The 16,904-nt window shown below is 38.4% G+C and overlaps 1 protein-coding gene across 1 annotated transcript in view; it reads left to right on the forward strand.

The window, feature by feature from the left end:
- Positions 1-202: 202 nt before the first annotated feature.
- Positions 203-16,904, forward strand: part of LOC121651203 (LHFPL tetraspan subfamily member 4 protein-like) — a 28,443-nt gene continuing 11,741 nt past the window's right edge. The window contains exon 1 of the mRNA XM_042003193.1: positions 203-1,609. Coding sequence (XP_041859127.1) covers positions 1,201-1,609 — 409 coding nt within the window. The 5' untranslated portion in view covers positions 203-1,200. The remainder of the gene's footprint in view (positions 1,610-16,904) is intronic.

Here is a 16,904-nt window from a genome sequence, read left to right on the forward strand (position 1 = left end):
AATTTTTCATCAAACGTCAGGGAATTTGAGTTTCCTAATTTTAAAATTCAAGGTGAACAGAGGCGGAGATGCGCACAGATGCAAATTTCTCCCCGCTGCTGCTGCCGCCCGCCGCGCCCGCATAAACGTGAACGCGCTCCATCGCTGTCATCAGTACAACATCAGCATCTTCCGGGGGACGCGCGCAGAGAAACGGGAGGAGGACGGAGAAAGAGCGAGGGAGAAAGAGAGAAAGAGAGAGAGAGAGAGCGAGAGGGGAGACATACTGGATAAAGGCTACAACAAAAACCATGATGATAATGGAGTCGAGGCGGTGGAGGATGTCGGATTTACGAGAAAGGACTGTTGAAATTTGACAGTGGGCTCGTGTTGAAAGCAGGTTTCCATTTTTTCTTTTTTTTTCTTTTTTTTTCTTTTTTCCGTTTTGCTGTGTTTGATTTTCCACATGCTGTGTGGACATTAACGGCGAGCAGAGGAAGGGGAGCACCCCACGGATGCCTCGGAAGGTAAAATCGGGGTTTACCGCTGGCGCTACTGGCAACAAGACGCATTTCATCTCACGGATGGTAATAAAGGACATCCCGAAGATATCGCTGCACTAATGGATGATGATGAAAAACAGCTTTAGCCCCCGCCACCTGATGACTGTAAAATAAAGGGGAAAAAATCCCATTTTGATGGATTTTTATTAATCATTTATGGTGTAGCCCCAATGAAACCAGCCTTAGACAGCTATGTTGAATCACTGGTGTTGGTAAATTATTCATTAGAGGTATAAGTAGACTATGATTTTAAATTGCTTTAATGTAGCATTTCTCCCCGTTCGTTTTTATAATGTTTAGTCTTTTGAGGTCATATACATATTTTCAGGTTGCTTTTGTATCGTGTTATTTTTAAGTTTTGTTCTTTTTTGGGGGGGTTGTTTTTGTTTTTTGTTTGTTTGTTTGTTTGTTTTTGGCCTATTTAATAGCCTTTAACAGCCACAAAAGAAACAGCCAAAGCGAGGAAAATATCGCAGGAGAGCTTTACAGAGAACGACGGAAAATATTAGGTTCGTCAAGCTGGATACCCGTTTTTGAAAAATATTTCTATAGTTCTTCTTCTTTTTTTTCTTTTTTTTTAAAGAGTAAAGAAGGAAAGGACAGTAGTGTAAAAATATATAGCTCAAGGGAGATAAAAGGAGGGGGAAAAACACCAAACATGTTGCCTTCCCAAGAAGCCTCCAAGATCTACCATGACAATTACATGCGCAACTCCCGGGCCATCGGGGTGCTGTGGGCCATCTTCACCATCTGCTTCGCCATCGTCAACGTGGTGGTGTTCATTCAGCCCTACTGGATCGGCGACAGCGTCAAAACGCCGCAGGCCGGTTACTTCGGCCTCTTCCACTACTGCGTGGGCACCGAGCCGTCGCCCAGCCGGGAGCTCACCTGCGTGGGCAGTTTCTCCGACTTCAGCTCGATCCCCTCTGGAGCCTTCAAGGCGGCCTCGGTGTTCGTGCTGCTGTCCATGGTTCTGATCCTCAGCTGCATCGCCTGCATGGCGCTCTTCTTCTTCTGCAACACCTCCACCGTTTACAAGACTTGTGCCTGGATGCAGCTGCTGTGCGGTAGGTCACCTTTTCTTTTTTTTTCCCGTTCATCTTCTTCTTTTGTGTGCGTAGCTTAGGATGTGGTTTACATGTCAAATATATGTAACAGTAAAAATTCTCTTGAGTGTGCATCTGACAAACAGAAACGCAAAGAAGGCCTACTAACCCTTTAAACATGTATGAAAAGTCTGTGTGCAGCATTTTCATTTTCTTTAAGTGGGTTAAAGTCGAATGAGCCGAACCCTTAATGTTATGTAGACCCAGCTTCATTACAGCTAATAAGGACTGTTGCACTGATTTTGCTTCATTAGAACAACTGGAATTACAGATTACAAATGCATTTTTAGTAATTACAGAAACATACTGACAGCAATAAACGGAGCTGGAGCTTCCACTATTATCATTAGTATTCTGGGAATACACCACTGCATCTCCAGAGCAAGCAGAAGCAGAATCATTGCTTCATGCTGATGAAATGCAAATGCCATTCATTCATTCATTCATCAATCCGCTTGTATAGGCTGTGATGCAGGGAGGTGTGATGTGTACGGTTCACTGGAGATATGAATTCCTGCGATGGCGGCTGCTATTTTGAGGATGATTCCAGGTCGATTGGATTACTGTTTTCAGGGAGGTGATTCTTTTTGTCTCTTGCTCCTGTGGGTATAGATTACAGTTTGTAGAGATGATTGTGGACAAACCGTGGTAACCTGAACAAATGCAGGACAGGCAACACTGAGTAGTGTTGCCTGTGTGAGGTCATGGGGTGTTGGTGTTGGAGGGGGGGGGGGGGGACTTTAAACAAAGGGCTTTGCTGACAGTGTGGGATTTTGCTATAACTACCAAAAGTTCACAAGGACAGAGATTATATTTTGTTTTAATTATTTACTATTTAACTGAATCTGGAAAGCATGCAGATGCCAGTTCCAAAATCTCAAAGGTGAAATCTTAAAAAGTCTCTTGTTTGGCTTTCAGTCTACACTCCAAAAGCATTTACTTTTCTATGACACAAGAAAATCACCATCACTTTCAGAGATGGTACTGCAACAAAATACAAGATTACTGGGTACCAAAAAGGTGACTATGATTAGACATTGCCAAGATTTAACCTCTCAGTGCTGAGATCGGCATGAAGTAAATCTCAGAAGGTGAAAAAAATCATGATCTCTCTCATATGCACATCTCTAAGCAAGCCTCCTGTGTATATCTGACTTCCTCATAAGCTGATCAGTGTGATAAATAGGCCAGGCAGAATAGCGTGGGAGTCAGTTTTCTGTACAGAAACAGTCAGCATACTGAATGAGAGGGAGGGAGGGAGATCAGCACTTTTTTCCTTCAGTATTGTTCTTTTCCTCATCCTCATCTGCCCACTCTGTCCTCTGTTCTGCCGAGTGTGTTAAAAGGGTTTGCTGCACTACAATCAGCACGAATCAGAGCAGGAGACATACAGATTTAGCTCTTTTTGTCTAAATGTTCATGACTTAACAGGAACTGAAACTATGCTTTTCTACAAACCATTAATCAAGAAAATTCATGGGAAGACGCAACAACAAAAGAAGTGTTCAGATCCTTTAATAAAGCAGATGATGTAATAGAAAGAGTTCCCCATTACACCAAACTGGTTCAAGGTGTACCAGGCGAATTTTTTTCTGCGTCCCCCTGATTCAGATTGTTTTTCTCTGCCATGGAGCTCTATTGTTTCCCAAAAGAGGGTTCAGTAACAGCTTTTTTAATTTGACTTTGTAGAAACAAATTTTTTATGGTGAAGGCTGTTATTAAGGTGTGGAGCTGATTTTATATAAAAGTATTTTTCTAACAGATTAACATTAGCTGTAGTATTTTTATGAAAACTATATAAAAACATCATAAGCAACTAGAAGCACTCAGAAAGCACAGTTTTAAATTTTCTCCACTGGTTTTTAAATCGAAAATCATTGATACCCTCAATAAAGTTATATTGATCCCCTCAGTGTCAAGGCTAGAAAAAGATACGAGGTGAAGCTAGTGGCAGTAGGACTGAACAAATGACCTTCTGTCCATCCCCCAGCACAACAAACATTAAAAACGTCACAAAAACCACCAACAGATGTTGGTAACCGTTACTGTAACCAGACATTTCATGATATTTTTGGCATCTATACAAAAACAACCATAAATTTTAAAGAGTAATACAATAATTAATGTTCTACTCACCAGTCACAAAATGATCTGAACTCATTTTTTAATATATTTGAAGGACTCCAAGATCGTCAGCATTGACACGCTTGATAGCCAGTTACCACATCTTTCTGCAGTTTTGTATCTTTTCAGTAGTTCAAAGAACGATCTCTTGCTGTCTGTGGTACAATTATGCTTATGGCAGCCAACCACAACACACATTTTTGGCATGTTTCAAGGAAATTTTACAAAAATCAAAGAAAAATCATTGAGGAACAACACTGAAGATCCAGTGGTCCTGCGCTTAGCAACGTTTTGGTTTCCTTGGTGAAAGACCCGGATGTGACCAAATTCACTGATGTCCCCGGATGTTTGTGCTTGTACTGTGCCTGTAAAAAATCTTTTTAAAAATTCCTGGATTCAGGCGGTGATCCAGATCACCCCCAAAATCTAATCTCTTGTTCTTTATTCCATTTCTGAGATTTCTTGAAAATTTTTATCAAAATCCATCCATAACTTTATGTATTATGTTGCTAACAGATGGCCTCCACTATGGCGGCGGGTAGTAATACTCATATATACTAATATTTCTATACCTATGGACAGACATCTAAAGAAGAAATTACTTCCTTGTTCAATTAAAAATCATCTGATACTTACCAGGCCATAAACCCAGATTAATAAAGCTTTATAATATAAGAACAAATGCCATATGACAACATCTTTAAAAATAGAGGTTTTAACAGTTTGCTGGTCTGACATCAGCTATGATTTTAGCAACTATTGTTGCTCATCAGAAAAGTGTTTAAAGGACTTTTCCAACGAATATGGAAGCCATTCTACGATGAGAAAGATTTTTCACAAGTGGAAAGCACTTCAGACGAACTGGCCGAGTTATCGTCACACCTCTTCGGATTCTGCAATGTCATAAGCATTTGTTAAAAGACACACTGGATAAAGGTGGCTTGTTTGGGTTATTATTAACTGAGAGGGGCTCATTGTTTCAGCTAGATGGATAAACTGTGAACAGGGCTTGTGCAATGCTCTAAGAAACTAAAAACAAAATAAATAATAAAAAAATAGAGCCATATCTCAGACTCTACAGGCTAAAGTTAGTATATAAAATGTTGAAGTTCCTGACAGGATACATACACAAAGACTGAACAAATATAGCTAGTTAAGAAGGGTACCCAGGGAAAACTTTCTTCTCTTTTTTATTCAGTCTTAAACAAATGCAACAGCAAAGTTGCATCTGAACAGACCACAAGACTTCTAAAACAATGCCGTTTGGACAGAAAAGACCAAAGTGGAGATGTGTGGTCATAATGCACAGCGACATGTTTGGAAATAGCCAAACCCTTCATACCAGCTGTCAGGTGCAGTGATGCAAGGCTTATCATTTAGACTTGTTTTTGAGCCACAGGACCCGCACATCTTGCAGTCATTGAATGAACTGTGAACTCCTTTACTAAATATTCTAAAGTCAGATATGAGGCCATCTGTCCAACAGCTAAAGCTTGACTGAAATTGATTCATGCAACAGCACAATAATCCCAAACACAGCTGCAAATCTACAGAATAATAATTACAATAATAAAAAGAAATTAAAGAATTGAGATGTTGCAATGGTCCAGGTAAAGTCCAAACCCCAACATGAGGTAAAGTGTTGGATTGGGACCTCAGGAGAGCTGTGAATAAACAAATACTGGAAACTTGGTTGAACTGAAGCAGAAGGAAACTGAATTATAGCAGAACAAAATTTCTCTGCCATGCTGGCAAAGACTGATCGGGCCATGCAGAAAACGATGACTTCAAGTTATTGTTACCAAAAGTGAGCAGATATAGAATAGTGAATCAAGGGTGCACTTAGTTCTTCACACAGTTTCTCTATTTTGCTTAGTTTCTCATTAACAAGAAATAAAGGTGTGATGAGTAAATTGTTCTTGTACATTTGAGGTTTATTTACCAAATTTTTCAAGACCTGGTAAGTGCCAATCATTATTTATATTTATTCTAATAAACCTTCAAATTTTAAATAAAGTTTAGATTCTTTTTCACATGACTCTATGAACTAAAATGAGTTCAAGAGCTTGGCTTCAGTGGCTCCAAACCTGAAATAATAATAATAATAATAATAATAATAATAATAATAATAATAATAATAATAATAATAATAATAATAATAATAATTATTATTATCATTATTATTATTATTATTATTATTATTATTATTACTTCAGTAAAGAATTTGTACTATACAGCCTGTACAATAAAAATGTGCATGATAAGGGTGAAGCATGCATGACTTGGAGCATCGCAGAGCTACAAAAGTGCTTATGCATATAATGAGTCTGTTGAAACATATCAATAACCCTGATTTCCCAACAGTCAGAACACAATTACATTTTCAGCATTTCAGCATGTAAGATTTGCTTTTGTTATCAACACTTTTGTTCACTGCAAGTGTAGGTTATTCTAAAAAAAATGTAGAAAACAGGAAATATTTGATCTTAGTTACCTTTTGTTTGTAAGGGGAAAAGAAATTCCATCCATTTACATGTTTTTGGCTTCTCATGCATTACCATGGTGCTGATTGCAATGAAATCTTAGTAATTTAATAAAACTAAATACAGCTTTGTTGCTTCTAATTTGTGAGTGCATGTCAGTTTGTAAAACTTCAGAAGATTTTGATGTCTTCCTGTGGATGTTTGGTGGAGGTAAGTAGTCTAACAGTCTTGGCAGACAGCCTAATGCTGTTCATCACCTTGGAAATGATCATTTAATCATCCACTCTGTTCTGCTGGGTGTAGCAGTAGGTCTTTTGGCAAAGGACAGTGACAAAGCACCAAAGCAAATACAGTAAAGGCCAAATCTAATCCATCAGTGGCCAAATGGAACAAGGTTGTTTTTAATGGAGCAGGTTGGACCCTGATTTGGGTGATTGAGTGGTGTATGGTATACAAATAATAGGAACTTAATACCATAGGAAGGTAAATGCTCACCTATACAACTTCATGTCAGTTGTAGCTGTAAAAAAAAAAAAAAAGTTGAATAATCCATACAGGACAGCAGATTTCTTCTTGTAGTTTTATATCTGATTCTGGGTGATTGCTTCGGCTCACTGAAGAGTTCATAAGGACTCATTGGTTGAGTGACAGTTTAATAAAAGATGAGGAAAAACTGGAACCTGGGCCAAAACACTAGGATGCAGGACTCTTGGCAGTGCAGACTCACACAGTGTGTCTTGGCAACTATAAGCTGAAAACTGGCCAGAGTTGGCCTCAATGACCAAATGCGAATGAGGTTAAAGCATTTGAAAATTACTTTAAGATGTTATTCATAACTTTAGGCAATACAGTGTGATCATATGTACTAATACACCAAAATACAGGACAGTTTTGATGTGGAAATGTTAACAACGAAATGTGAGCTAGGACAGTGAGCAAACTTTCTTTTTGTATTCTCTGGCGTTGAAAATTAACACTACAGGGGCATTTAGCATGGTGCATCATTGCAATATAAAGAAGTAGCTGATTACCCAGTTATCTCAAATCTTAACTCACCATCACGGAACTTATTACATCAGGCATGCTAAAGTGTATGATTAACATTTTTTTTAAGTATGTCTTAAATCAATTTTGATATTCCAAAATGTAATAAGTTGTTACTGTAATAGATTCTATCTTGTTTACTGTGTTGTAAAATTTACTTGCTATCGTAGTTCACAATCATGCTTCACCTTTAAAATGGGTCATTTAAGAAAATTGTTATAGTTTACCACAAACTATCTCAATAATAATCATTACTGCATACTTCTTGTGCCACTGTAAAGGCTTTTGCACTTGGGTTCACAAAGACAGTATCACACCACGTTAGTGCTTATAAGTAATACATAAAAGAAATAAAAATCCACACGCTGATTAGAGTCTGATATGTTTTGTAGTAACTTTTTAGATTGTGAGACAGCCTGTAACACTCCAAATTCAGGCTGTAGATTTTCAGCACTGCAGACATAGCTCTAAAAACAATTACTTGTTTTTCTGAACATTGAATTTCTTATTGGGCAAACTAACAAGTTCTTCATATTTAAAATCTCTATAAAGCAAATAAAGATATTTGCATTAAAATAACTTTTTTGTGTCAGGTAGTTGCTTAAAACAGTGGTTCCCAACCTTGGGTCTGGAACGCCCCCCCAAGGGGGATCCCCAAAGACCAAAGGGGGTCCCCAAGGCTTTCAACATTCAGAGCCATTGTGATCAATGTCCACACATTGTCCCTATTTTAAACCATAAAGGCCCGACCCTTGAAGAAATGGTAAGAAAAGTCAAATTTTTTAAATATGTCTTTATTTGGCCCTTTAACAAAATGTAACAAAAAATTAACATTTTTTGAGGGGGAGGGGCTATCTACCATTTATTATCATATGATAGTTTAAAAATATTATAATGTGGTTTTCTGCTTCTGGGTATCTATTAGAGGACAGAGGACAAATATCAGGTTGTGTTAAACAGGATTTTGAGCAAAGTTTATACCATAAATTGAAGCATAATGTCTCAGAAACTGTATGTGACAAATATGTCACCTCGGGTTCTCATTGGTTAGGGAAAAAAAGTAAGGCTGTATGTTGTTAATTTAACGTTGGCTTTATGGGAGGACAGAACTTAACCAGAATACATTATTTATAGTCAAAATCTCACTTTTGAAAGCATAAAATCAAGCATGGTTTCAACCCGGGATGGGGTAGAGGGTCCATTGCTTTTTAGCATTTAAAGAGGGTCCCCAAGGAAAAATGGTTAGGAACCACTGGCTTAAAAGACATTAGACTAACTTTTTCCATAGACCTTCTGCTCAGGATATTAAGTGCAGGTCTAAGTTACAAATCCATGGCAAAATGGGGTTGTAAAACAAGTAAACCCCTGCGTTCAAATGAGTAAATAGATCTACTATGAAGCGATAGCCTCAGATTAGCAACTAGCTAGTTATTTATTCTGCCTTCACAGAAATTAGAACAATGAGAAAAAGATAAACTGGATAACTTTTGTCAAGAATTAAGCTAAAATGCAGCATCACCACAGACCTGGCCACCACCAGCAGAGTCAGCAGTGCATCAGTTTGTGGGAAGCACATCTACTGAAAAAGACTGAAGTTTCAGGAGCAGCTATGGTCTCTGCATTCATTTTGTGCAGATCTGCATTGACAGAGTTCAGGATCACTGCAAAAAACATGCTTCATTTTTCACCTGGTGCTTAAAACGCTTCTACTGGAGATGGCTGGGATTAACCAAAACATTGCTGCAACCTCCAGAAGTCTCTTACATCCCTGCTGGCTTATTCATGCCACACTGATGTGTCAGTTGACAGTAAGGACATACCCACTCTATAAATGTATGTTTCACAATTGACCAGTGTGGGTAGTCTAATCCACAGCTGGAAGGTAACTGAAATACTGTATACAATATCTCTTAAATTGAACTCTGCTATGTTTGCTCCATACATTACATTTGACACAACACACACCTAATTTGTCAGTGATGTGACTAAATCAGAACTAAGTTTATTTATGCTTTACTTTGTCTTTAAACAGATACAGCCTATTCCTACCTGAGTGTGTAAAATATTACATTTTTTAAAGACCTTGGTGTCACAGTGTCCCTTGGTGTTGATATCCTGACAAACCAGCTGCAGTAAAGTGAGATACTGAAAACAAACACTCCAAAGCATCAGCATAGACAACAATAGCATTGCAATTTTTACCCCAGTTTTCTTTTCAGTTTTATTTGTTATTTGTGCAAGTTTAGGCATCAAAATGACTTCTTTAGGTTTAGGCAATGTGTTTCAATCCTGGTCCTTGGGACACACTGCTTTTATATTTTAGAGGAACATACCTGACTGAAATGAATGGCTTGCAAAGAAACTGAAGACAAGCTGTCGAGAAAGCTCATTCATTTTAACCATGTTTGGTGGAGCAGAGAAACATCTAGGGTCATTTTCACATCGAATAGTTCACTAGACTCAGCACGATTGGGGGTTACCACATTTAACTGGCCTGAATTTGCTTTCACCTTTCAAATTGCACTTCGTCAAACGAACCAACCTTTTGAGTATTCTACTTATCACTCAAGGCAGGACTGCACCAAGAATTAGGCAGAAGACAAGAAAAGCAACAAACAAGGAAACTTGTTCATTAGTTGATTAATGTAAGGCAACTTCTGTTCCACTGATTTGTAGTCTGCTTCCTGCTTTTGGTTTAATTGAAGTGTCCCAAGATCTACGGTTTTAGGTAGACCAGAGTTTGCTTCCTTGATGTGCGTCAGATTTTGGTTGCACAATCATACCACACTTTCTTAGCAAACAAACTGGTGTTTAATTTAAAAGGACTGGTGTGAATCGGCCTTAAAACATGCTCGGAATAGGGTTGAAAAACATTAGGTTTAAGTAACACAACTTCTTGTTTAGGTATCAACAGTTCTTTGGAAGGTTTAAGCAACCCGACTCTCTAATAGGACTGTATAATATAAAATACTTGATTTTGTCACAATGCAGTGAAAGTGAGGACCCAAATGCAGACAGTAATGGCAGGAGGCAGAATGATGCTGTTGACTGAGATTTGATCCAACACTCAAAACAGGAACTGAGACATAACATAGACAAACACATAGACCAACACATAGACCTGACAAACCAAGGGGCATATATACACAGAGGAGTAATGAGGAACAGGTGAACTGAATGAGAAATCAGACCAGGTGATCTAACGAGCCAGGAACAGAAAACACTGAGCACATGAGGCAAAACTACAAACTGAACTAAACATGACTCAAACCAAAAACCCAAACATGATCTAAACAGAAACTAAACATGACAAACACCAGAATATAAACCAAGATCATGAAACATGACAGATTTGGAAGTATTTGCCCTTGTTTGAAATAAGCTTTGCAATGTTAATTCTGCACAGAGGATAAGGAACGGCAATATCTCCATGCAGATACAGTGTGTTGAAAATTGACAGTAAAGGCTTGTTTGTGCTTTAATTTGTGATGTCACAATGTCGGGATAAAACAGTAGTAACTGGGTGCTGGTAGAGTACAAATGCTCACAGTCAAACCTCTTTTGTAGTGTGAAATAAGGCTAGCCCAGACTGGAGATGGTTTTGCATGCTTTAATTAGTTTTTCTCTCTTGTAGTTTTATGTCTGTTTCAGCAAAAGAAACTGTGGCAAATTACTTCTGTTAGTTTATTATATCATAGAAAATCTGTGATTAATCTTTTAGTGATGATGTTTATCAAATGTTGCTGCTACAATTGACTGTGCCCATTACCATTTGGTTAGAAAATTCCCAATTTATTATCTTATTCCTGGTTATGATGAATTTTCTCCTAAGCACTGGTAAACAAATGTTGTAATCTAGGTTGTCTGGGATTTCCTATTTTGATTAAAATATCAATATAAATTCCACCAGAACTTTAGTTAAAGTTCTATGTGAAACAGACCAATAAAAAGAACAGACTAAAGTAGCAGCAATGGCAGAAATTATCAAGAGTTTCATCAAGAAGGTTTATTTTTAGTTTTTATTGTTATTTTGTTTGACAGGGACAGAGTATATATATGTATGTATGTATATGTATATACATATATATATATACATATACATACATACAAGAACATTGCTAAATATGCCGGATTTAGCCTGGGGCAAATTTTCATCTGTTGTCCCTGGACAAAGTAGACAGCTAAAATATTAGCCAGTAAAACTAGGACAGAGAGGTCAGAAGGGTGAAGTACAAATCAAAAACACTAAACAGCTAAAAATGGGTGCTGTTAAAACCATTAAGGAAAATATGATCAACAGCTGCCTTGTAATGGGTGGCTCCTTTCCCATCTTCCCACAGTTATGTCAAACCCAAATGGGAAAAGAGAATAAGGTCATTTTACTCTAGAATCAAGCCTAAGTAGATTTTGTATGTTCCACACAGAAAAGGAGCAACAAGAGGGCTAGATTTCCCAAAAGCACCTTCAGTCTGTCAAGAGCTTTTCTACTTGCACCTTTGTCGGGGTTTTGATTAATTCAGTGGGAAATTCTTTTGGGGGAAACTGCTAGAGTTTCAGTTTTAACTCACTTTAGTTGAAATATATTAATTTAATTCAAAAACTCGAGAAAATCCAAGAAAGGTTTATATTTTTTCTAACCCCAACGGACCTCTACACCATCTTCTCTCCCTGTCTACCATTCCCCCCCATCCTGATCCTTTTCTTTGAAAGCTGGGTGCAGTGCTAACCATTGCAGCTTCATGTCTCCTTTTTCTCCTTCCTCTCCTTCATCAGCTCATTCCACCATCCTGCCTTTATGTCTGACCCTGTCTGATGCAATATTAAACAGAACTAAGCAGGACATGGGCCATGGCACTGGAGAGGAGCTGTCTTGGGAGAGACGACCTGTCAGGTCTAAATGTGTCTGTGAGAGAGTAAAAGAAAGAAAAGATGGAAAAGTGCGAGCTAGGGGAATTGAGTGTGAATTAGAAATGATCCATATGATGGGATGAGTTATTGAGCATGTGTGCTCAGGGATGATGAAGAAGTTTATTTTCAGTAAGATCATATTGTTGTGCTTCTGCAGTGGTGGTTTTCATGAAGGAATGGCAAGAGGATTTTCTTCTGCCAAGGATGTCCCTGTTACATTTGACTGAGGTACTCCCTATACTCTAAAGAGCACTAAAGGGTAGGAAAACCTAGAAATTTACCCATCACATAAGTTTTATATTTCTTTTTGGAAACTTTGCTGTGTAGATGTGAGTGTTTGAGAGAATGGATGAAGAAAAAAAATCCAGTTTTAAAAATAAGCCATATTTATTAGTTTTATCTTAAGGATAGCCTGGGAGATTCATTTTGATTAAGTGGGGAATACCAAGAAATGTCTCACCTTCATTTTGTCTGGTTTCCTTTCGCACTGGGCTTGACTCAAGTAGATCAAGCCACATGAGTAATATCAGGCAGTTACAACAACTGCTCGCTAGAGGCTGACATTCCCAAAAGCAACCAAGAGGGAAAAGAAAAGCAAAAAGAAGAAGAAAACACAGCTCATCTGCTTTTTTCACCACAAGAAAAAAATGGAGCAACACCAAGTTTATGCAACTTGGGTTTCCATTCAGCCCTACCATGGTTTTTAAAGTGTGTCCAATATGAGGAGCGGGCGGTGAGCTATCCAGCATACAACAAGCCCTATGTCATTTCCTCTCTTGGGTTCACTGGATAATTCTTTCACACTGTAAGCAAACCACAGCATGGTTCCCTTGCAAGTAAACCGATACCCTCAGTTTTCAAGTGGATCAGAGTTAGTTAGTTTCACACAAACAGATGGACACTTTCGTCTATCTCCTGCGTCATTTACGCATATAAATGGTACATTTTCAGAGGCCTGACCGCAGGGTCAGTGTTGAGCACATAGACTGTATAAGATGGATGGAGCCTCCATGATGTCACCCGTAGGTTTCTGAAGAGCAAAAGTGAAGTTTGTTGGGCGGTTCCTACCATCGCCATTTTGGCAGCGGGGGGCTGTGAGCGTAAGGGTGGATGATTGACGTCTATCAAACTCCGAGCTGCCTGTAGCTAAGAGCTAACTGAGCCAACTCGGATTTAACATGAGCTAACTGGACTAAAAGGACACGCCCCTAATTATGCTGAATTTCAAGATTAAATAACATCCAAATAGATGAGTTATTAAAAAAATCCCCCCACAGTTGTCATGAAGGTAAACTTAACCTATTAATCCTAAAATGGATTTTTGTACCAGGCCTTAAACATGTTTATTTCTGCTGTGAGTCTATGGGGATTTGCTCTGTTTTGGAGCCAGCCCCTAGCGAATGAGGGGTGAACTGCAATTTTTTGCACTTCTGCATAGGCTTCACATTTTACAGGAGGTTGCTGCTTGGTTGAGCAGTATAGTTGACATGCAACCAGCAAAAATAACAAATCAGAGGAGAAGTAGAGGAACAGGAGGAGGGAGGAGAAGAAGAAGACAATAAGGAGGACAACAACTGCAGAGATGGTGGAGCTTTTGAAGAAAAGCTGTGTGAGTGTGTTGGGTGGTTGCAAACAACTTTATAGCTGTTCATTACTGCCACCAACCGGTGTCCACAACTGACATCATAATGCGTTAGTAGTATCCACTAGTGGATGAAGTGACTTCACAACCATGGCAACAGCATGCACAGAGGGAGTAATCAGGAGCAGGTGAAGTGAATGTGCAATCAACCCAGGTGAACTAATGAGCAGAAACCAAAAAACACAAAACATAACAGTGAACACCAAAACCCAAGAACATAAAACCAAAAACATGACAAATACCCAGAACATGAAAGAACATATAAGTAAACCAAGGAGCTTAAAGTGGGATATATATATATATATATAAATATATATATATGCGTGTGTGTGTTTGCGTGTTTGTGCATGCAGAACGCATCCCAGCACTGTTCTGCCTCCATCTAAGGAGGAAAGAAATATGCCATTTGATCGTACTTAAATCATCAAGGAAAGGAATTGGTACATGGACATGACATGGTACACGAAACTGGAACATAGTTTACTTCTCTAGTGTACAAGCAGTGCAGGCAGTCTGCATACTCTCAACTTTTGGGAAAGCCCACAAACTGATGTGCATACCAACAAGAATTTTATTTACATTTCCCTGACCCCAGCATACCTCAAAGCCATGAATTTTAAAATCTCTACATAAAGGACTTAAAATAATGCAAATGAATCTTCATTCCAGATATAAATCAAGGTGTGAAAGCATCTAATGCTAAAATCTTAGGGAACTAAGGGGTGAGGTTTAGGTCACCAACACTACCCCTCATTTAACCATTATTCTTGTTAAACATTTCTTTCTGAGTTTGGCTCTTTTAAGTTCCAGTGAAAACAGAGATAACAAGAAATGCTGTGTGAAAGAGTTAGAGGCTGAATGAGAGTCAGCAAAGCAAAGTGAATAAATATGCATGTATATGCTGATAATACTGTATGTATGTTAAGTGTGTATTTGTGTCTGGGTACACCGCCTCATTTACGCTTGTTCACGTGAGCATAGGAATCAGCAGGTCAACTCATACATGATGGTGAGAGTGTTGAATTATTAACGAGAATGATTCTTTCTGTTTGCTGGAGCAGTGGGTTTTTTTTCTTTGTCTTCTTGTAAAAAGACCTTCTATAAGTGTTTGCATGTCCATACATGAAGCATCTAATGCATGGTTGTTAAATGTGTCTGTAGATGCATGGGTTTCCAGCAGTTCTAGTTAAAAAGATGCTGCAGTGGTCGTGTAGAAATAAAGAGAGGCAGAGAGAAGAGCTTCCCCGGGGGATATCCCCGCTCACGCTCTCCCTCTCTCCCTCTCTGAGATTTCTGTCGGCTTTTCTCAAGCAAACGTACATGTTTTAATTATCAGGCGCTTAATAAATAATTCCAAAGTCACTGGGGTGTTTCTAAAAATATCCTGATCCTGAATAATGGATTCCTTTGACCCTTCTCATCATTGTCACCCACTCTGAATATGTGAATGTACATGTACCTTTTTGAGAAAAGCAAAGCTTCTTAAGCTCCTTTATTAAATATATGAGGAAAACATGGAATTGTCTGATGCCATCCATGCTTCACACTTAAGTGTAGTGTTAAATGATTAACACCTACAGCAGACCTTCATTCTCACTCAGCATGTCAGGCTGCTTTTGTGATGATGATTTGCTTTATTTTAATAAGTGTTGTTTGTTTTAATGTTGTACAGTAAGTGTGTGTTGAAATTTTACTGCCTCTTGGCCAGGACTCCCATAGAAAAGAGATTTTTAATCTTAATGGGACTTTCCTTGTAAAATAAAGGTTAAAAAATATTTCTTTTTCAATATTTTTTTTTCTTCTTTGTTGAACTGAATTAAGTAAAATAGCTGTTTGTGTTCTATGTTTAGTGTTTTTGAGCCATTTAGGCCCGAGGTGCCCTCTAGACATGTCCACATATATGTTTTCATCTGGTCTTCATGGGTTAAAGCAGTGTGCTGTAACTGTCAGCATTTGTTGTGTTGATCTAGGACACAGCACAAGGATATTTGGAGGTTGGTAGGCACATTCCTTTTATTTGGATCAAACCTGTCATTGGGTGCTTTTCATTAACTTGTGATCTTCCCCTCAGCTTTTATAACAGGATTGTCCAATCTCTTAAAGCCCCTCAGGGAGAACAAAGGTCCAGACAAAAGTGAGAGAAAAAGAATAAAAAACAATAAATGGATAAACAACAATAAAACGTAGTCTTTTCTTTGACCTTGATGGAAAGCATGAAGAAAACATCAGGCTGCAATACTATTGAGACTACAACCATTTCAAATATGGACTACAAAAAGCATGTTAGATACTTCACAAGCATCCTGTGTTTAGATTTATTTATCCACATATATTACAGGATAGTCCAGTGAATCCTTTGTATTAAAGACAGCACTCAAACTCTCTATTACGTTTTCTGACATCTCTTTCTGCAATAACACAATTTCTATTCAGCAGTAACTAAAGTATTGAATCTGTCTTAATGAATTTCATGTCACATCTAATATGATAGATATGTCATATCTAAATGTTGTACAACTAACATCAAAGCAAAACCAAAAAAAAGAAAGAAAAAGGTAAAAAAGTGAAGAGTGAATCCAGTTTGGTCTGGTTTGGTAAAATGTAGCCTCAGTATCATTCTTATAGGAAAAACCAAGATGTTACATTTCACTCACATTCCCCAAATTTACTGGATTTGATGAAAGTACAAATGGGTTAACTTGAAAGAGAGAGAGAGAATTTATAGTTATGAGTAGGCGTGAAAGAGTATAAAGACAGGATGAAAGAGGAAAAGCTCTATGCCAAGTGGGCCAGTGATCCCTGGCAGCAGCAGCATCTTGTAAAGTGCCCCCTCAGCAGTCCACACTCTGACACTCTCACACACACACATGCACACACACACACACACACCCACACACACACAAGGCTTGATCTCAACCAATAAAAGCTCTTTATGTCAGCAAGGAGGCTGTCCATTAGATAGATGGAGGACATCGGGCCAAGGTCCAAACACAGAAAGAAAGGCAAACCTCAGACAGCTTTATTACATTATGGACAGGACATGGTGATCCCTTAA

Source organism: Melanotaenia boesemani, chromosome 13 (assembly GCF_017639745.1).
Source record: "Melanotaenia boesemani isolate fMelBoe1 chromosome 13, fMelBoe1.pri, whole genome shotgun sequence".
In the NCBI taxonomy this organism is placed as follows: Eukaryota; Metazoa; Chordata; class Actinopteri; order Atheriniformes; family Melanotaeniidae; genus Melanotaenia; species Melanotaenia boesemani.